The sequence below is a fragment of the Paralichthys olivaceus genome, chromosome 1, assembly GCF_024713975.1.
Source record: "Paralichthys olivaceus isolate ysfri-2021 chromosome 1, ASM2471397v2, whole genome shotgun sequence".
Lineage (NCBI taxonomy): Eukaryota > Metazoa > Chordata > Actinopteri > Pleuronectiformes > Paralichthyidae > Paralichthys > Paralichthys olivaceus.
This window is the reverse complement of record NC_091093.1, coordinates 8,552,784-8,573,999: the sequence shown is the minus strand read 5'-3', so window position 1 is coordinate 8,573,999 and position 21,216 is coordinate 8,552,784. Positions and strand designations below refer to the sequence as shown.

Here is a 21,216-nt window from a genome sequence, read left to right as displayed (position 1 = left end):
CCAGATGTGACAGGAGCGCTGTGGCGCCTGCCTCCTGTTCTCTGTGGCCTTGCTGCGAGCGAGGCGTCACGTCCTGTTTATCTCCCTGTCTCTTCCTTGCTCTTTCAGAAGGGCCCCGTGGCACCGGCCATTGCTGTGACGGCTCCGCAGCAGACCCCCGTGGTTATGGCCCCCCAGGCCCCGGCCCAGGCTGCCTCTCAGCCAGTGCAGCCTCCACAGACGGGCATCGCAGCGGCCCCCGGAGCTTCTGTCGTGTCCCAGGTCCGTTCTCTCTCCCCCGACTGCCCACGCTTCATCCTCAAGGGCATGGGCACTGTCACAGCTGCCAGCAGGCTGTTTGTGTCATAAGCCCAGCCCTGAACCCACCGCCTCACACAGCTGGATATGGACAAAGAGTCTCACACATGCCCACACATGTTTGTATTCGTACATTCACGTGCTTAGCAACCGAAGGACGTACAGTCGCCAGCATAAAAGCACAAATTCTGGGATGTAGAGAAACAGCCATAGTTACAGCTATAGATACAGGTATGATGCACACAGAGATACAGACAACACACATGTTGACACCAAAATCTCCAACTACGAATGCAAGTCTAATACAAACCGCTCTCATTCCTACATCAGCGCAACATACAATTCTTTGTTTACATATTAAGTACTGTAGCATCTTTGATGCTATACTCTCTGACACTTTTTTGGTGATAGAAGGTAAATCATTTTTTAAATTCTGTTTTCTGACAGGAAATGCAAGAGAACGTAAAGAAGTGTAAGAATTTCCTGGCCACACTAATCAAACTGGCGTCGCACAACTCTCCGTCCCCTGAGACTTCCAAGAACGTCAAGTCTCTGGTTCAGGACCTGCTGGTGAGCTTCACAAACCAACACACTAACCAACCAACCCTGTTCAGATACAGTTGACACAATGGAATTGTGTTATTGTGTTTGCGAATTTTGTGAAACAGTGTCATAGTCTTGACATGTTTTTATAAGACAACATTTCTGGATCATCTGAATGATGTGTTTCTTCTTATTCTTAGCTTTTTTGCACTTTGAAATATTCCCACAAGTAAGTCTAATTTGTCCCTCTAATGGTGTATTGCACTAAATTTTTTAAACCTCTAGATGGCAGCATGCAACTCTCGCCAAAACTCTCCCTTTTTCTGTCATGACTTTTCATCACACAGAGTTATTATTGATGACTGGTGCCAGGATGAAAGTTGACTTGCTGATCATCGCCTCCGGTGACGGGATTTCATCTTCCTGTGTTTAGCTCACCATGGTTTACTTCACTTAACTTTCTGGCGTCTTTGGTAAAGTGGTGTTTACGTTTTACCCTTCTTCGCCTGACAGGACGCTAAGATTGAACCAGAAGAATTCACCAGCCGGCTGCAGACGGAGCTCAAGTCGTCTCCGCAGCCGTACCTGGTGCCATTTCTCAAGGTGAGGTTCCTGTTCGAAATCTTTTCAAACCTCTCTCTGTATCAAGTGTGAGACTGCTTCCTAAGCTGACCGAATGTTACAGCTAATTTTCTCCCAAAGCCCCCTGCCTAACAATAAAACCTTCATCTGCCTCATATCCTCTGAGTCAAGGCCCCATTGTCGGATTACTGTACCCCTGAGCTTGGGCTGGACAATATGATTTCAAATCATTATCACAATCATTTCAAAATTTTACCTAAATTATGATTATCTACCTACGATTGATTTATGTCTTTTTCCCTTTACTCAGTGCTGATCAACAAGACACTCTGCTCCTCTGCTCTTTTCTAATCACCCAGACATAGAACTGATCTTTAATATAGAAACCTTCTGAATTCTTCTTTATGCAGCAATGAAGTTAAAACACTGTTACTGTCACTCTTCACACATTTATTTAGTTATTATTCAGTGAAGTCGGATCATGAATCTGGATCGTTCCGGTCACTTAAACCCTGATGTGTGTCACATCTCATCTAGTGTTGTGTGTAGTGAGTAAACAGAGCGCTCATAAAATGTTGGACTTGTTTTCAAGGTGTTTAAAGGTTCAGTGTGTAAGATTTAGGTGAAAGGGAACTATTGGCAAAAATTTAGTGTGGAATAATTCTCATGATGTTTTCACTAGTTCAATTCATCTAAATTGTATGAATTGTAGTTTTCTTTACCCCAGAAAAGGCTCTTTATATTTAAATACTTTATATTTACATGGAGGGGGTCCTCTCTACGGAGGCCGCCATGTTTTTCACATTAGTCCAGACTGGACAAACTAAACACCTTTTGAGTTTTTATGACAACTGAAGCTACCACAGGTTCTTTTTCATGTTTGGAAGGAGAGGGTGAGGTGAGGGGTGTTCAGCTGCAACATGCAATTTCAACACTAGATATCACTAAATTCTACACACTGTAACTTTAAATACGTGTCTCATTAACTCTAGAGCGAACAAACAAAAAAACACAAAGTAAACTTCAAGTCTTGTACGTAAAGTAAACTTTACGTGTCCCAATAACTTTTGATTAGTGTTGGTGTTTAACGTGTAAACTGAGCGGTGGTCAGTGGAGGAGTGAGGAGGGAGGACATGCAGCACAGTACAAGGGAGCCGACCGCCGCTGCAACATGAACGTAGTGGAAACCGAGTAATTAAGTCAGTTAGAGGTTCTAAATGTCAGTTTTGTACACATTTTCAGTTAATTGCCCAGCCCTACCCTGAGCTACTTTCCACATTGACCCCTGAAATTGTTTCCTGAACTGCTCCTGAAAGTTCCCCCTGAAATCATCATAGCCTATCCTGGCTGCTTAAGCTCCTCTCAAGTATTTTACTGATGCCCTAAAGTCATCCTATCCCTGGAACCAGAGCCAGTGATGGCAAGGCCTGACAGCAGAATGATACACACACACACACACACACACACACACACACACACACACAAACACACACAAACACACACACACACACACACACACACACACACCCCTCCGGTGTGACTTCTGACTTCTGTGTGTGACAGTGCCCCCCCCAGCAGTCTCTGTCACTAGCCAGCAGGTTTCCTCAGCAAACCATGATGAGTGTCACATCAAGGCGCCCGACCGCCAAACTCGACCACAAACACATGTTGTCATGCAATGTTAGGTCGCTCAAGAAATCTGCCTGAAATATTCTATATGGAGCTACAGCATCTCATCAGGTCAGCTGTGATACTGGGACATGTATGTTATTACACATCGTTATCCTGAGATCAAATGAAACAAGTTTTCTTTTACTCTTAAAATTGGATGAATCACATTTCACATGGTCACATGTGTCAGCAGGTGTTTCTTCAGCCTTATGCTTTTGCGATAACATTATTCTAACGTAGCCTGTGACCACAGCCCTATTTGTTTTTGCAGCTGTGTGTTTGGTATTTTCTCATGCATATCTGGCTCTGTGACTATAAACTCTGGCCTCTATCTGCCTGTCAACAGAAGAGCCTCCCGGCCTTGAGGCTGTCTTTGCTGAATAGTCAGCAGTCCATGACCCAGCCCTTGCAGCAGGGAGTCAAACCAGCACCCTGTGGCGTCCCTCCTGCCATTGTGAGTGGGCCAGCTGTCCGCATACGCCACCCCAACAGCGTCAGCACCACCACGGGTGCCAGCGCGCTGCCCGCCGGGACGCTCGGACATGCAGCTGCCATGGTATGTATGGAGCTGACCAGCTGGGGGTGCAAACACGGTTACCACAGTAATTATATTTACAGTTTGTATTAAAACTTACTTTAAATATTTTTCAATTCCAAGACCAGTGCTGTTTTTAAAAACGTAAACATGCAGATGTAATTCAGCCTCGTGTGTTACACAAGGCTGAATTATCAGGCTGGAGAGTGTCACTGTGCCATGGCTGGGAGTCACACAGCCAACAGTGAGTTAGAGTCACACTCTAAGTTTACCCCCCAAAAAGGAAAAAAAGCTAGAAAACATGTGCAGTCATCTAAATGAGATTATTAAGATTTCAACCTGGACAGGCCTCCATGCAGACACAGGAAGAGTACGCAGATTCCACACAGACTCATGGTCTGTTGCCAGAAAAAAAAGACTTTAGACACAGACACAGGCAGATGCTCAGTGTCCTGTGCTACTGGCCTGTGACATCTCCACTGTTCAGAACAGATGGTGGTCAAACACTCTGACGATTTACTCCTGCTCATACTTTGACAACTGATCAGAAGAATCTGACCGAGGAACTGTACTACACTACATCACACTACACCACACTACACTATACCACACTACTTTATACCACACTACACTACACCACTCTATACCACACTATGCTACACCACACTACTCTATACCACACTACTTTATACCACACTACACCACACCACACTATGGTACACCACACTACTTTATACCACACTACACTACACCACACTATGCTACACCACACTACACTACACTACACTACACCACACTACACTACACCACACTACGCTACACTACACTATGCTACACTACACTATGCTACACTATGCTACACTACACTACACCACACTACACTACACCACACTAGACTATACCACACTACACTACACCACACTACACTACACCACACTATACCACACTACACTATACCACACTACACTACACCACACTACACCACACTACACCACACTACACTACACCACACTACACTACACCACACTATGCTACACTACACTATACCACACTACACCACACCACACTACTCTATATGGCTTTAAGTATGATTGATATAAATGACCTTGTAATTACAAAGCACACACACTTAATATTAGAGCCAGATTGATATGGGCTTTTGGGATCGATGTAGATACTGTATTTAGGGTAAAACATTTCTGACACCCATACACTAGTCGATATGTATAAAAAATAGATATGGTTCTTAAGTTGTTGTTATCAAACCCTTATGATAGAGAAATGTAATTGAGGCTTGATTACAAACTAACTAAGTTTATTATAAATAACTATAAAACATGTTATTTAATTTTTACAATTTTATATTTTCTAATGTTTTTATACAGAAAAAATCTAGTTGCTGTCTCGGTTGATGCTCCAATGTTTACAAGTAGAAAATTAAAATTGTTTCACTCACACTGTTTCAGGGTTTAAATTCATATCCTCTGCTTGAAAACACAGTCATTGAATTCCATGTCATCTGCCCTTCATATTCTTGACCTGCAATATTATGTACCTGTGATCACATATGGGTTGTTAACTAGCATCAGTGTGGACATACAGCTGAAGTAAATAGATGACCTGCAGGGTTCAGCACTAGACACTCAGCAGCCTCGCTCAGCTCACAGCTGGGTCACATGACCGCGTGTGTGTGTTTGCGTGCGTGTGTGTGTGCGTGCGTGCATGTGACCACACACATTGCACAGGCATGGGTCAAGTGAGGTCAGACTGTGGTCTGGTGGAGGCAGAGGGGTGGGCGAGCTAGAGGGTTATCTCTTCTTATACGTTTTCTCTCAGTTTTACACCTCCTTCCTTCTCTCCCTCTCCTTTTTTTGTATCTCTCTCAATTTTTCCTTTCTAGCCTTTTTTCTTCCCCTTGCTCTCCCTCTTTTCTCTCCTTCCCCCCCATTCTGCTCTCTCTCCATCTCTTTCCAACAGTTTCTCTCACTGTATCTACCCCCGCACACGCTCTCATCTCATCTCCCTCCCTCCCTCTATCTGTTAACCGTTAAAGGGTGAAGCGAGGTAACTAGGTCAGCCCCGGGTCAATTTTAAAGCAATGTGGCGGCCGCAGTCTATGTCCAGAACATGCCTCCGGTGTCTCTCTCTCTCTCTCTCTCTCTAACTCCATCTCTCTCTCTTTCTGTCTCACGCACACACACATGTGATTACAACACCAACATAAGCTATCACACAAAACATTAGTAAATGATCACCCCTGGCACATCAACAGTTTGAAACCAGACATCTAGTTGAATTAGGCTAAAAAAATCTGCTCTTACCACGGTAGCAGAAGTAAAGAAAATGTTGAGTTGTATCATTGAAGTAATTACACTTTCCACTGTTGCATTGTGATTTTTAATATGTTATATTCAACTGGTGTATAAAACATCATGAATTTAAGGTTAATACAGTTTGTTTTAATCTGTTGAGGACAAACAAAGTAAAAAGTCGTAAATCGAATAAAACTGTAATTTGAAAATTTACTTTTTCATTTTGAAAATTCTGTTAGGAAGAAGAGACATTAGCACATGTCTTCATTTAGTACAACGGTCACGTCAAAGACTATATGTTATCATGAAACTGGACCTTAATGTCCTCAGGCTAAATGATACATGGGATGAATGGACTTGATGATAAAACAGTGAATGAATGGGGAGTAATAACTAGGCCACACCACTACACAGCATTGAATTCTTCAATGTAACAATGTGTATAAATGTAATAATGCATGACATTATTACAAGTACAGTTATTTGTATATAAAGAGGTAACAATTATATTTGTATAGCAAGAACAAAAATCATTTAGTGCTTTACTCATGAAAACTAAACAAAAGAAAAACAAAACTAGAATGGAACTCAGCAGAGTACATGCCTCTACCCAACAGGAGATGAACAAAACATTTTTTTAATTGTTTAATCGTGAATTAAATAGTTATCTTTGATTATCTGAATAAAGCTAAAACATATTTTAATGACATTTAAATGAACATTTATAATACATAAACTGCATACTATTAAAGGTACAGTGTGTAGAATTTTGTGATATCTAGTGTTGAAATTGCACGTTGCAGCTGAACACCCCTCACCTCACCCTCCCCTTCCAAAAGTGAAAAAGAATCAGTGGTAGCTTCAGTTGTCATAAAAACTCAAAGGTGTTTAGTTTGTCCAGTCTGGACTAATGTAAAAAACATGGCGGCCTCCGTAGAGAGGGTCCCCTCGATGTGAATATCTTTATTGAAATGTAAAGGGACTTTTCTAGGGTAAAGAAAACTACAACTCATACAATTTAGATGAAACGAACTAGTGAAAACATCATGAGAATTATTCTTTCTTATTATTCTTCTATTATTTTCTGAAAAATAAATTAAATGTTGAAATACATCCCATCTCGTGATGTTGAAGAAAGTAAAAAAAGAACAAACCTTGATCCGTACCCTGATCTGGCTCTGCACCAAGATTCAATGGCTTCTTCTCTGACCCATACCACAACCTTCCATCAAGGTTTGTGCTTATCGGATAGCCCTGACCTCGAACAACCTCATAAGGCAAAATATAGAAGTGCAGCCGTTGATTATTAGTCACAAATATGTTACAGTGTTTACACATATTTCTGTCAAATGTTGTTTCATAAATCGTGACACATACACAATACATGCCTGTACATATATACTATGATTACTTTCAATAGACAGGGTCTCCTCTCTCACCCTGGGTTTTGTGGGAAATCTGAGTAATGACTTTACAGCAAAAGCAAATACAACTTTACCCAGAATGAACGTGCTCTTCTTAGACCAAATACTGAGTTTAATTAAAGAAGCAGTGTCCTGTTGGAGCGTTACGCACACTAACAGTCTCACCAGTGTGTAACCAATGTTTGCAATCATTCAAATTTTTTTTGCTGTATTTAAGAAAACACCTTGCATTTAATTTCACTCTTATGATTAATGTTTAAAAGCAGGAAAATGTTACAAACAGTGGGTTTAGCTTTAGTGTTACCATTTACCCCCTGATTCCCAGAACATTCCCCCCCCTCTCTTAACTGTGTCGCCGGCTGGCCACAGGTGCTATCTCTGCCTGTGCTGAATGTGTTTTCCTCCCCTCTCCTTTCCATTCTCACAGGCCCCTGAAGTGGATCTCTGGGAAAAATGGCCCCTGTCTTTTTTTTCAGTAGCTTGAACAGTAATATAGCATGTGTCAGGGAATGGAAAACAAGGCTGAAAAATATGCAGCAAGAAGCAAACTGGTAGGAATGGATGGCTGAGCCCGAGGCCCGGCCTATAGCTGCTACCAAGGAAGGAAGTGACTCTAATAGCCCAGCGCGGCCCCTTCACCCCCCTCTGCTCCTTCTTCTACTTCTACTACTTCTTCTTCTTCAACTAAACTACTTTTCCACTGCTGCCATGACTTCCTATTGCCTTTGTCTTATCTGGAAATGCACACAAATGTAGGTCACAAACAGTGACAGACATACATCCTCCTTGTGCAATTAAATGGATCTGATTCTGAGCACAGTGTGCAGAGATCGCCAGTGTAGATTTCATCATCCCTGATTCATTCTGCATCTAATTCTCCTATCTTTCCTATGTTAGAGTAGAATGAAAATATGCACACTGTTCAAACTCAAGTGGCTCTTGACCAGCTTGTCCTTGGATCTCTAAGTGGGTTCGATAGTTGGTTTTTTTCCTTGAACAATTTCTCTTGGAGATTGTGAGAAAAAAAATGGAGCAGTTGTCGAGCAGGCGTGCAATTTCATTCTTTCTCATCTCCGCTCTCATTTTCAAATTGTTTCATCCTTTGAAAAGCTATAGCCAAGTACATAATCTCTGTTTTCAGTTTATTTCTTTATTTCTTTATTTCCCCGCTTCCTCAGGGGATCAAGACAGCGGGCGCTGTCGGTGGCCAGGTGCGGATGCCTGTGGTGATCACACAGTCTGTCAGAGCACAAGGTAGGACATCTGCAGGCCCTTTCCAGCCACTTTTGATTGAATCTCCTGAAGTCACTCACACGTATACTATTTGCCATTTTTGTTTTGGGCGTTCGTTTTTTTTTTTTTTTTTATTGTGCAAAAACCTAATGCGTTCAGTCAAAGACAAAAAAGACCGAACAAAGACTTCTGCACATGTTTTTGGAAAGTTTGAGCTTCAGTCATCTGACTCACACTCTTTTATTTCTGGCCAGCCCATTTTCTCTTACATTCCTCATTGAGGCTGCGTTCTCAGACAGGTTTTTCAATGTTTTCAAACTCGGCTTGATGTTCTGGTGAAATAAAAAGCCAGTGATAAAGGTTAAACAGAAGATAACTACTAGCACAGCTCTAAATGTCCTCTCAGTCGGCCTGTAAGATGTGTAAACAGGCAGGAGCCACAAAGAGAACAGGTGTTTTTTCTCCTGTCTGGTTATAAAGCCTTCTCAAACATTTGTGCTGCTGCTTACTCACACTGATTCACAAACACTCATCCCACAGAAGCCCACAAATATCGCCCCCAACACCAACCGGGCGTAACACTCCCCTAAGAGAGCTGTGTGTTCTCAGGTGGTGTGTGTTCGTGTGTGTAATATGTTTGTACCTGTTTGTGGATGTGTGTGCACGCTTGCGTGCATGTGTGTGTGTGATCGGAGGTGCATACAAATTTGATCTTCCCCCCATCCCCAAGATTGCCTGCAGTGAAGAATCTGTAGGTTGTTTTATGCCCATAAATTGGAATGCGGGGATAGTTCTAAAAATACTTTTCTTTGCCTCTTGGCGAGGAACATGCCTGTTAAAATCAAGTTTAAATTCACTCTGGCAGTCCTTGTGCCTCTCTGGAAAACGTGTCTCGGAGCAGGATGCGGTTTAGGAGTGTAAGGAGAGCCGGTGAAGCGCAGTGATATTGACAGAGCGACGCTCTCCGCACCAACCTGGGGAGAGCGACAGTACCACTCTCCCCCCCCCCTCCCCCCTCAATCTACGCCTGCGAGGAAGACAGAGATGGTCGAAGGTAGTCGTTAGACAGGAGGATATTTGACAGTGATAGAAAGGGACATTTCAATGATAACATTACTCCCTTCCTGTTTTGCTTAGTGTTTTCTTTTTTGTTTTTTATTTGTTCTTATCAGGCACAATGGGGAAGGGAGTCGTCATCCAAGCGGGGAAAAGTCCCATGGGCTTGGCCGTTCAGATCTCTGGGAATCAGAAAAACAAGCTCAACGACCCCGGAGGAGGCTCTTTCAGGTACAACTCCACTCTCCAGGAGACCCAGCGACACAGTAACTGTTGTTCCCAGCAGCCATCACATGGTGGCAGCATTTCACTAAGATGCCTCGGCATGACTACAGGCTACACTCTCAGCTAAGGCTGTGAGTGTTTATCCCAGTTGCCTGCCCAGCCACCTGGCCGCCTGCCCGCCCGGCTGGTTGATCGGTGGTCCTCTCTCTCTGTGCCCACCACATAGCAACACACTGCCAGCCAATAGATCTCCCTCAGCATTGCCCTCCTTGTGTCAGTGTCACAACTCATGGACAGGATTAGAAATGAGCTAAATCTTAATTTAGCAATAAGTTAATTGTGTCCAGATGGCTGGAATTTCTGGATGTGGTTCTGAAAATACCTTTTAGTGAAGTCAAACATACGGTATTTAGCCCGCAGCTACGCTTTCTTTCTCTCTCTGGTCTTGTCTCTGCTTCATCTGGGCTTTTGTCTCAAAACATAAAAGGTTCATCGCCCACATGCTGGCCTTTGTGGTCCATGTTAGTATGAGTGTTTGTGCATTTATGTTTGTCTGTGTGTGTGTGCTGCATTTACATACTTGTATGTAAGTATGTATAATATAGGTTTACAGTATGTATGCGCCTCTCCTCCTTTGTGTTGCCCCGGTATGACCGGGCTGGGGTAAGAAGAGTCTGGGTCACATGGGCCAACGGGTTCATGGTAATGGCTCCCACCTCCTGAGGGGAAAGGCAGCGCCTGGGGCTCTGATTGATAAACCGATAAATCTTTAGCTGCGTTGGTAATTAAGCTGTCAGGCTCGCTTGTTGCTGACGACCTTTTCCCCCCTGCGGTGATTACAGTGGCCCTCCACGTTCACACAAAAGCACTGGTTTCAATGTAAGTCCAATAACGCACAGCACCACTGTCACAGGAGGAACACGCCACTGACATTTTGTTGCATTTTTTTCCCCGTCTGTCCAGGTCAAGTTAACCTGCTCTGCACTCAGCAACATGTTTGCCTGCATCCACATTTTTGTCATGCGGGTAGTTTGAACTTCAACCATACAGTTTTAAGTCAAATGAGAGGTTGTTGAACCTGACATTGATTTTAATGAGAGATGGACCTCTGTGAAGATTTATCTTCACTCATTGTTCAACATTACTGTTACAAAAATGGTGGCGTTTTATTCTTGGTATGTGCTGCAAACTCTTTGTTAAGGTTGCACCTCAGTTGGCTCCTGGCGTCTGAAGCCTCTTAGCTTCCCCACACTGTTTATAGTTTGCTGTTGTTCTTTCCTGAGGATATAAACATGTTGGAACAGAGTCCAGTGTTACGAGGCGATGTGTTGGGTGCCATTACAAAAAGTGTGAAAGTAAAAAAGGCCAACACATGCTTAAGTCAGGTCAGATTTATTCTTAAAGTCTTTTTAACAAAATGTGGAGACGTACTCGCATAGCAACAAGGTTTGAGATGCAGAGGAAGAGAATATCGCAAAATGTTAAAGTGACTGTATAAATAAATCTAATCAAATCATCAATCATTATTATTTGCAAAGCACATTTAAAAACAAAGATAAAGAATAGAATAAGAGAAGATGAAAACAAAATCAAAGAATAGGAAAGAAAAGAAAAAGAAAATCCACTGGCTGGACTGGTCAGATTCTACCAGCTCTCTCCCACCCAGCCTGCAATGAGGGTGTACAACTGTAGTTAGGGACTGATGTGTGTGTATGTGGCTGTCACTCTGAGCCACTGGTCCCAGCGGGCCAGCTGTAGAACAAACACACACACACACACACACACACCACACACACACACACACACACACACACACACACACACACACACACACACACACACACACACGCACTGCAGGGCTTATGGGGTTTCCAGTACAGCTACAGCCGTCTGTGTAAGTGCTTGTGTCAGTGTGTGTGTGTGTTTGTGTGTAGTTTACAGTACAGAGTGAAAGCAGCTGTCTCTGTGCAACCCCCCCTCCTCCCCTCCTCAATTCTCTGTAAACACTCAACATCCGCTGTAATCACAGGCGAGCCAGCCGAGGCCCTCAGCCCTCTGCCAACCTCCGTGCTCAGCCTCTGCCTCTAAAATCCAGCTCTGTCTTACATGCTGGACACACATCTGTGCACGTTAACACACAAACACTTGCACATTCACGTGGAAAAGACACACACGCCGTTACGCATGCAAACTAAGAAACAAAAGTTTCTGTTCACCAAAGTGGATGTAGCAGTCCACCAGCCCTTTCCCATCATTTACCAGCAAAGGGAGTGCGTTCTCTCTTTGTGGTTACATCCTTTGTTGCTCTGTTAATTGCTATGTGATGTGCCTGTTTTGCAAAAAAGGGGGCTTTATAAATACATTTGACTCAATTAGGACATAAAAGTGACTGTCCAAAAATTGTTGATGCAGAGACTTGGAAACACGGCAGCCACAAGATTAGATTATGTTGAGACTGGGTGTTCCAAGAATCCACAAAAGAAACAATGCTGAGACTGAAATGTTAATGCAGCACAAGTTATTGAGTGACCATGTTAAACCAAGATATTTTTTGTATATGCCTTCATCAGAACATCAGCTTCATCCTGTTGTTTTTTTAATCATTTGTTTTGAATTGAATTCAAAACAGTAACTTGTTCATTACATTACATTTCATTTAGCTGACGCTTTTATCTAAAGCGAATTACAATCAGTGAATCAACCATGAGGGAACAAACCCAGAACAACAAGAAACAAGTGAGTACAATCTGCTTCAAAAAGGCCAAACTACACGTAAATGCAACTAAACTTAATTTATTGTTTTTGTATAAACACCAGAGTTGACGATGGCTATCAGACGTCATCTTCTTAACCAAGGTGTAGTCAGAAGAGATGTGCCTTTAGCCTGCGGCAGAAAATGTGTAGACTTTCTGATGTCAATGGGGAGCTCGTTCCATCATTTTGAGAGCCAGGACAGCGAACAGTCGTGATTTCGATTTTATTCCACGTCTAGTATTTTATTGATTCCTCTTGTGCCACCACTGCCACCAGTGCTCTCCTCCATTTGGGTCATGAGCACATATCCCGTCACCGGCCAGTGGACCCCAGGCTGATCCGTGGAAAATTCTCCTTCAGTGGGTCCATGTCTCTCGGTGTGGGCACAACAAGCCTGCATGGCCTGGGTGTTAGTCACAGAGATCAATCAGGGGCCCCCTGCCTGGGCAGAGAGACCTTTACCCACAGGGGTGGGGGTGTGGTGGTGATGGTGGTGTTGAAGCGGGAATGATGGGGGGGTTGCCTGAGATCTGTATACACCTCCATCTATCCACACGCTTACACACACAACAGTGCGGTCCTCCCCACCACCTATGGCGTGCCCTCGCTGAGACACAGTCTTGATATGGAAACGACATGCATATGTATTCATGTGACTGCCGGCTCCATGTCCTCGGGCCAACCCAGACTGCAGCTCTTTTGCTTTCTGTGCAAGCTAATTACATTTCTGCTTTATTAGTGCAGAGGTATAGTCAGGAATATTTTGCATTTCAGATCTCATTCCCTCCTTTTAATATCAGACCTGTCTTCGGCATTCTTATTTGATTTGAGTGATCACGAATACTCCAAGAAATCAGACCGTCCAAGAAAAAAATGTTATGCATATAATATTACCAGTGTTCTGGTGGAGGGCTTAGGGTCCCATGCTATTGTGTTTTTCTCTATATTACTGCAGACTACTGTAATTTCTGTATACTGTAAATGAACACTGTAAATTCTTATTAGTGAAAATCAAGCAACACGTAGTTTCATCTCGGGAATGTATTTATTTTGCTGCTTCCAAGTAAAAAGAGGACTACTTCTCGGGCTTCATGTTAGCTATACAGACTATTTAATACAGTGACCTTCATGCTGACATCTTGGTTTAACTGAAATAACAACAAGAAAACTAAACAAATATTCAGTACATTTTATTGTGTTGTTTATTTCCTTCACACTGGCAGCAGTCTGGGCTGGAGGGATTATGGTTTCAGTTTGTCCGTCCTACCATCCCGTTCTCATTAACTGAACATCTCAGGAACGCCTTGAGGGAATTTCTTCAAATTTTGCACAAAAGTTTACTCTGACTTTAGGATGAGCTGATTAGAATGTATTGGTCAAAGGTGAATATTATTTTGACCTTGCAAAACCAGGTTATATTAGAATTCATATGCTTATTGATTTAATGGAAAAATACATTTAATATCTTTCATTTGATTTGTTCAAAGTCTTCTTACATACAGTTCATCATAAGCATTATTGGTCTGGACAGATATAGATGGGGTTATATATCAGGTTATGTTTTCATCTGAGTTTGTTTAATTTAATTTTTGATGATTATGGAAGAACTACTCTGCTGATTTCCATGAAACTTGGTGGAAGGATGCAGGATGGATTAGGAGAGAACCCACTGAATTTTTGTACGGATCATGATCAGGGAAGGAATCCAGGAATCCTTTTTTTACTTTTTTATATTTCACTTTTTCTAACATTGCGAGATGTGGCATTTTCAACATTTTCAATTAATTTCTCATAGAATAATTCATGTATTTTGATTAAAAGAAATCTGGCACATTCAGGGGACTGATATTAATTAGTGTGTGCAATTTTGGTGCAGATCCAAATAAGAATACAGATCTAGCGACTTAAATGACGTTTCATAAAGCAAATGTTGGGCCTTGGCAGAGGTATGCATTCTTCTGAGTGCAATTCTAGTTGAGAAAAATCTACTTAATGTGTATTTAGTTTTTTTAGTTTGATTCTAGCCCCATCCACTTACATGGAGGAGAAAGGGTTCATAACGTATACTGCAGCCAGCCAACAGGAGGTGATAGCAATGCTTCGGCTTCACTTTTTGGGAGCTGTCTTGTCTTCCATCTTTATTTACAGTCTATGGACCAAGCAGGTCATGTGAGAAGAGAAATTACTTATAATAGAAACATTTGAATGTATGTGAATAGTACAGTTAGTATAATTATTCATATATTATAATTTTCAAAATATTTTTATATTCGGATACTCAACTCGTTTAATGAGCTTTTTATGGCACACAAGAGTATATGTCTCAAAAAGAGGCAGATGTTGTGTTCAATAGAAACTGTGAAGTATTTTTGTTTATCTGCTCAAACCTGGGGAGATTTGCATATCTTTAAAGAAATGCAGACACTTCCTGTTGTATTTCTGTAAAGTGAATGTGCTGTTGCATTCGTTTCAGAAAAACTGAGGTGTTACATTATATGGTAATTTTTGCTGCTGTTACACAGCTCTGTGTCGATTCAGTATCACATAGATAATGATATTACTGCTTTAGTTTTAAGGGATCTTATGTAATCAATCACTTTCCTTAATGCACATTATCCATCGAGGCAGTTTTAAGCTGTGGAAGGAGCAGCTTTTTTTTGCCTGAGTGAACACAGCCTCAGGCCTGTTTCATTCCAGGACAGGTCAAGTTATCCATGAGGACGTGATGAAGAAAGTTGCACAGCCTGAGGTGCAGCAAGGGGTATAATCCTATGTATCCATGCTTGTGTTGTTGTGTAGATTCTCTCTGTGAAGTCAAGTCATAATTACACCGAGTGGTGGAAGAGAGGGAGGAATAGAGGAGAGAATGTAGAGGTGTGCAAGGTTCACAGAGCTGCTCTAATCGTCTTTGTCAACCTCCTGCCGTGGTGTCAAGTTTCATATCGGCTCTCTGCGGCCGCACCAAGGAGCAGGAGGGCCTCGGCATGGGTGGAGTTGGCTGACAGTGTGTGTCTGCACTCGGGCGCTCGAAAAGAACTCAGGGCCCCCGCACCGTGCACATGCACACACACTAAAACCCGAGCATCACATGCACATGCTCTGTCGCAACCACCACGGTGGCATGGACGCAAATGACTGTGGAGGTGAGCCAGTGAGTGGCGAGAGGCCACTCTGTGTGTGTTCTGTGGTTCTTTGTTCCCTCCGTCAGAGCCACTCAGAAAAGCCGCTGCCCGCTCTGGGCCAGTCCTGTAAGCATGACACATCATCATTCTGTTAATTCAGGCCAGAATCGGAACCATTACTTGCCAAGTACAATAATTGCGCAGGAATTTGTCTTTGTGACAGCTCCCACAGAAAGTCCCTGCCTTTAAAGGGTGAGCGGACCTTGTTGACTCTCAAATGCGACGACCCAATCACAGTTTCTGCATGTTTTCCCTGTTCTCCGCTAATATGCAAACATTATAAAGTCAACATTATGTCTGTGAGAAATGACCAGCGTATCAAGAAAATACATTAAGTGTAGCACAGCAGTGCGTAAATAGAATTTGCTGACATTAGTGTATAGTTTGATTCATCACAGCTCAGTGCCAATCCTCTGGAGCATCCTCGCTGCATCCAAACGCTCTTCATCTCCCTGCCTCTGCGAGTGTTGACACAAATAGACCCTGGAATGGGTATTTTGTGCCATTATGGTCAAAGCCAAGCCCACTGTAACAAAACCAATGGACAACTTCATCCAAGAACACATTCATGAATACAAAGATATCCAACACATTTTCTAAAGGAATATTTATTATGATAATTTCAGGACGTGAATACTGATGTGAAGTAATGGTTTGAGTACAAAGCTCAATGTTGCTCCATGCCCAAACCAAATTCGGAATTCTTTTTCTATGGATAAATCCTATTGACTAAGACAAATTAAGAGCACAAATGCACCTTTTGTGGATGCACATTGTTTCCTGTTTTCTTAAGAATTGTGATGACAATTTGTTTCTGCTAATGAGGACAGAAGGAGACAGTGTAGATGGACCAACCAGTAAGAGTCTAATACTTCTTTTACACCAAAATTACCAGGTATATGCAGGTTTTTAAATGTAGGTAAACTTGCTTAAAAAAGGCGATTGACTCCTTTCCAGTTACTTGTAGAGGAGTTTGCTTCTGTTTTCCCCCCCGGTGCTTCATGTTTAACAACACAAATGCACTAAAAACAGGTGCTCTCTCACCTCGTTGTCTTGCCAACTTAACATGTTCATAAGGGTGTCTTTAGTCCATCACTGCCGATCGAGCAGGAACCGCAGAGTAATTTGACCCTTGAGTGAATACAGATTGAATCCATTCCCATTGTAGACGAAATCCAGATCTTAATGGGTGTTAGTGGGTGTTTTTGACCAGTGGAAAAGTGTCCCTGCCTTACCCTGGCTCCTGAACTGCAACTGCAATTCTGCCTTGAAATGTATTGTTGCATGATCCAAAATCTCTAGTGACATCAAATGTACCATATTTTTCTGTTGAGGTTTGTAGACGATTTGTGCGAAAACTGACCGAACACCAACAAAAGGCTTACTACACAAAGACCTTGCCCTATGTGGGTGGCTTTATAATGTATTTTGTTCTATTAAGTCATGCTTTTCATTGTATGTATCTTACTCTCATGTTTCAGGGATGATGATGACATCAATGATGTGGCGTCCATGGCCGGGGTGAACCTGAACGAGGAGAGCGCTAGAATACTCGCCACCAACTCGGAGCTAGTGGGAACTAAGATCCGCTCATGTAAAGACGAGGCCTTTCTCCATCCGGGACTGCTGCACCGACGAATACTGGAAACAGGTGAGAAATATCTACATTGCCAATTGATTAATGTAAATCTTCAACATATAACCCCAAGAGATCTTAGCTGCAGTTATTGAAAGCTGGCCTCTCAGAAAACAATGTGGTTATTACAGCGACAGGAAGAATCTTAATGTCATCTCAATTTCTCCTCCACCGTCCCACTGTGGAAACAAACAACAATCCAGCGCTAAATACACCCAGGCTGCAGCAGTGATGAAATCCCGATCTGTTGTCTTTTGTGTGAGGAACATGTTGTTTCTGTGTTTATAGTGTCATCATTTTGATTTTCTCTCCATCAGTGGCTCGAGCCGAGCCTTTTCTTGTTTGGCCTCGGTTTAAATTTGATAACGCTTAACAATTCTTTCACCTCCTTTAATGAATTCTTCAGTGGCTGTCTGAACTGACTGGACCCCAGGCACACATATAAATACTTTATGGGTTTGTCTTTTGAAGGCTGGCTGTCAGATTGTCCTCTGGACTAAAGGAACAGAGTTTAGAGGAATGAGACATGGCAGTGAAATTTCTTTTTAGTGGGTCTTGACACTCTGGTAGCACACGGTGTTGCACGTGCTAATCGATGCGGGCGGAAAGATCTTGGCTTTTTTTTCTTCCATGATCACATGATAATAACAGTGTCTTCATTACTTCTCTTTGCTACTGGCAGTCATATTTATTACTTGAAACATACTTTAGGCTCTCACTGCATAGTGAAACCTGTGAAAATGGATAATGAGCGTTATTACTCAAAATAAACCTGTGCCTAGCATTTCGCTCCTGTGCATCAGATCAAAAAACACAGCGTAATTCCACGTGACGGGGAGTCTAGCGCCCTCATCTCGTTTCATCTCAATTAAAGTATCCTCAGTGTAGCACGGAGACCTGGAGGTCATGTTTCGTTATATGGACTCGTGGCGTGGTTGTTATCCCGTCACCTTGGGGCAGAGGGGTTGTTTAAAGATATAAATCTTTCCTTGGGGGGGGGGGCGCGCAGCATGATGCAGGGCAGGAGGCTAGGGCGCCCCCTGCTGGGGAAGTGGCACTTGTGCAGCTTTGTTGTGTCAGTGATTGGCCTCTCTGCGCTCCCAGCTGACAGCAGTCCGAGGGAGGCTCCCCCGGCCTGCCAGCTCCACTCAATCAGAAAGTGCTGCTCCTCTTTACTGGCCACCTAGTTTCACTCCTCTCTGCCTTCTCATTAAGCGCTGACCACCCTGCTCTACATCTTCACTCTGACCTCTCCTGCCCACTTTGTGCCCTGTAAAGGGCTGGTCCTGTGTCTTCTTCTTTTAACTCAGGTATTAAATCATAGGACATAACAGTTCACTTTTTATTCATCTCTATTTCCTTTTTTATTCTTAAATCAGTTGAGACTTCCTGATTGCCCATTCTTCACCCGACCTTTTTTAAAATTCTGATTCCAGGAGAGGATGTTTGCTGCCTCTTCTTATGCATCTTGTTTCTCCTCCTCTCTTATTTTATCCCCTCCAAACAAACATCCTTGTGCCACCCTCCTCTCCCAAACCTGTAACCCCCCATCCCCTCATGATGCTCATGGCTTGTCCTTGAGGTTGTGAGGTGAAACAGCACTTCACCCCTTCATTTTAGGAACCAGAACACAGGCACAGCTGGAGTGCTCTAGAAAAAACTCCACTGGTACCTTTAAGTTCACAACACACACACTTGGGCTGATTACATAAACTTAAAGTGCAAACACAAGGAGACAGATAAAACACAGGTTGTTAATGCTGCTAGAAATCCATATGGGGAAAATGTAGTTAAAATCATCTTAAATATATCTTCATAGCACAACTGATTGATACAAGGAAATAATAGCATTGAAAATAATAATAATTATTATTCTTTTGATTTTTGTTTTCAAATCACTGCTCAATTTGCAACCTTTTTGGTTTTTGCATCCTTTGTTTGGTCTTTTTTCGCTATTGAATCTAGAATACAGTTCCTGTTGGCAAATCAAGCCAAATCAAATTTATGAAGCTAAAAATATAAACAGTAAATGTAGGGTTTGAAAACCATATCATATACAAATGCTTTGGTTGACATAGCGTTTTAAATGAATGTAAGGAATATTGCCTTGCAGGGACTGGGGGAGGAATCAAATTGCTCAGGTTGCTTGGGAGCGCTGGCAGGGAGCTTGAACGGAGCATCGTCTGGTTATGAAACTTCAGGTTAAGGATCAACTAGGGGTCATTAGCATTTGATAAGTCCTCATACAGGTGGTTGACAGATTTAAATGTCTTAGTAAGGTGTTGGGTCAACCTGTGATGCCAGAATGGCTTTAATGTGACTTGACACAGATTCTTCAAATCTCTGGAGCTGCACTGGCAGAATGAAACACCCTTCTTCAAGAAGATGCTCCCACATTTGATGTTTGGATGATTGTGATGGAGGATGCTGTCTGCCCACCCATAGGTGTTCAGTTGGGTTCAGATCTGGTGACCGGCCACAGCACATCAATTTCATACTCATCAGACCATTCAGTGACTCATCATGCCCTGTGAGGAGGCGTCTACTCTGTTTCCCCTGGTGGTTACATCCGTCCAGGGTGATCCGATCACAAGGGATCTATGCTAAGTTCAGGTCTGAATGCACCCAAATGCGTCCTGAATGTGTCTTCAGGTCCGTTCTGGGCCACATATGAAGGATCAACTACTCAGCTGATGTCCTCTGACCTGCTACAGTATAAACATCATTTTATGCTTCTTATTGTCCATACATTGATTTGTTTGGAGTCAACGCATCAATATCAACACTGACTGTCACATACTGATACTTTTCCTATATTAGTAAAATCTTTCTTCATAACTGTGCACATTCATTCACCAACACACCAACATTGTTGTTGGACACATCTGTAAACAGTCGTGATTATTTGCAAATAGAGCAGGGAAGAGAAATCTGATCACGCATGATCACAGGATACACATTCAGTTGTGAACAGCCGAACCTCGGATCAGATCTCTTTTATGTCAGATCTCAATACCATTTCTGAACAGGGTCTAATTGGTTCAGCTTTTTCCTCCTACTCTGTCTGTAGGTCGACATGTGTTTTGACTTCTGGAGAAATCTTATGATCACGTCAATCACCTTCGCTCTGGGTGTATGTGGTTTCTGCTGTGAGCCATTTATCTAATTTCGTTTGCTCAGAGAAAGAGCTGTTTTATTCTTGGCATCGTGTGAAGCACATTTTCAGTAAGATGGGTGTGAACTGGAACAAAGATATGACTCGGGGCTTTGGCATTTCGGCTTTTTGAACATGAAGCGTGGTCCTTGTGGCTTTATTGGACCTTGACTCCTGACGTGCAGTTGATAAATTTGCCGTGGTCAGGAGGGATGAAGGTCAGGACCTGTAAGGAAAAGGTGAGTTGATTGATGTGGATGAGAGAAAGTAGGTGCCCCCAAGTGGAGCTCAGTTATCTCAGGGTCTTTAGCTATTATACGACTGCGGGCAGAGCTTAAAGCGCTCAGTGAAAGTTATATCAAAAGCAGCAATGAAAGCTACTTTAAGAATCACATAGTTAAAGGTATTATGGACAGACACTCATTCAGACAGCTCATTCAGGACCTTTTCCATGTTTACTGCCAGCTGCTCTTCAGGGGGACCCTTGTTGCTATGGATACCAGTCAGTTCTATACTAGATAAATATTCAAGTTATCAAGACTCAATGCAGATTGTTGCAGATCTCCATGATTGTGTTGGAAATGATGGGCAGACAGATACTGTTTAATAATG

General features: G+C 42.6%; 1 protein-coding gene across 3 annotated transcripts in view; it reads left to right on the top strand.

The window, feature by feature from the left end:
* LOC109624781 (transcription initiation factor TFIID subunit 4-like) overlaps positions 1 to 21,216 on the top strand; it is an 86,000-nt gene that overhangs the window by 12,320 nt on the left and 52,464 nt on the right. For 2 of the 3 annotated variants that reach the window (XM_069511413.1, XM_020079689.2), the window contains 7 exons: positions 109 to 261; positions 745 to 867; positions 1,354 to 1,443; positions 3,440 to 3,649; positions 8,543 to 8,618; positions 9,770 to 9,884; positions 17,296 to 17,465. In XM_069511413.1, the coding sequence (XP_069367514.1) occupies positions 109 to 261; positions 745 to 867; positions 1,354 to 1,443; positions 3,440 to 3,649; positions 8,543 to 8,618; positions 9,770 to 9,884; positions 17,296 to 17,465 (937 nt within the window). The remainder of the gene's footprint in view (positions 1 to 108; positions 262 to 744; positions 868 to 1,353; positions 1,444 to 3,439; positions 3,650 to 8,542; positions 8,619 to 9,769; positions 9,885 to 17,295; positions 17,466 to 21,216) is intronic. The other variant, XM_069511530.1, reaches the window with a different exon arrangement.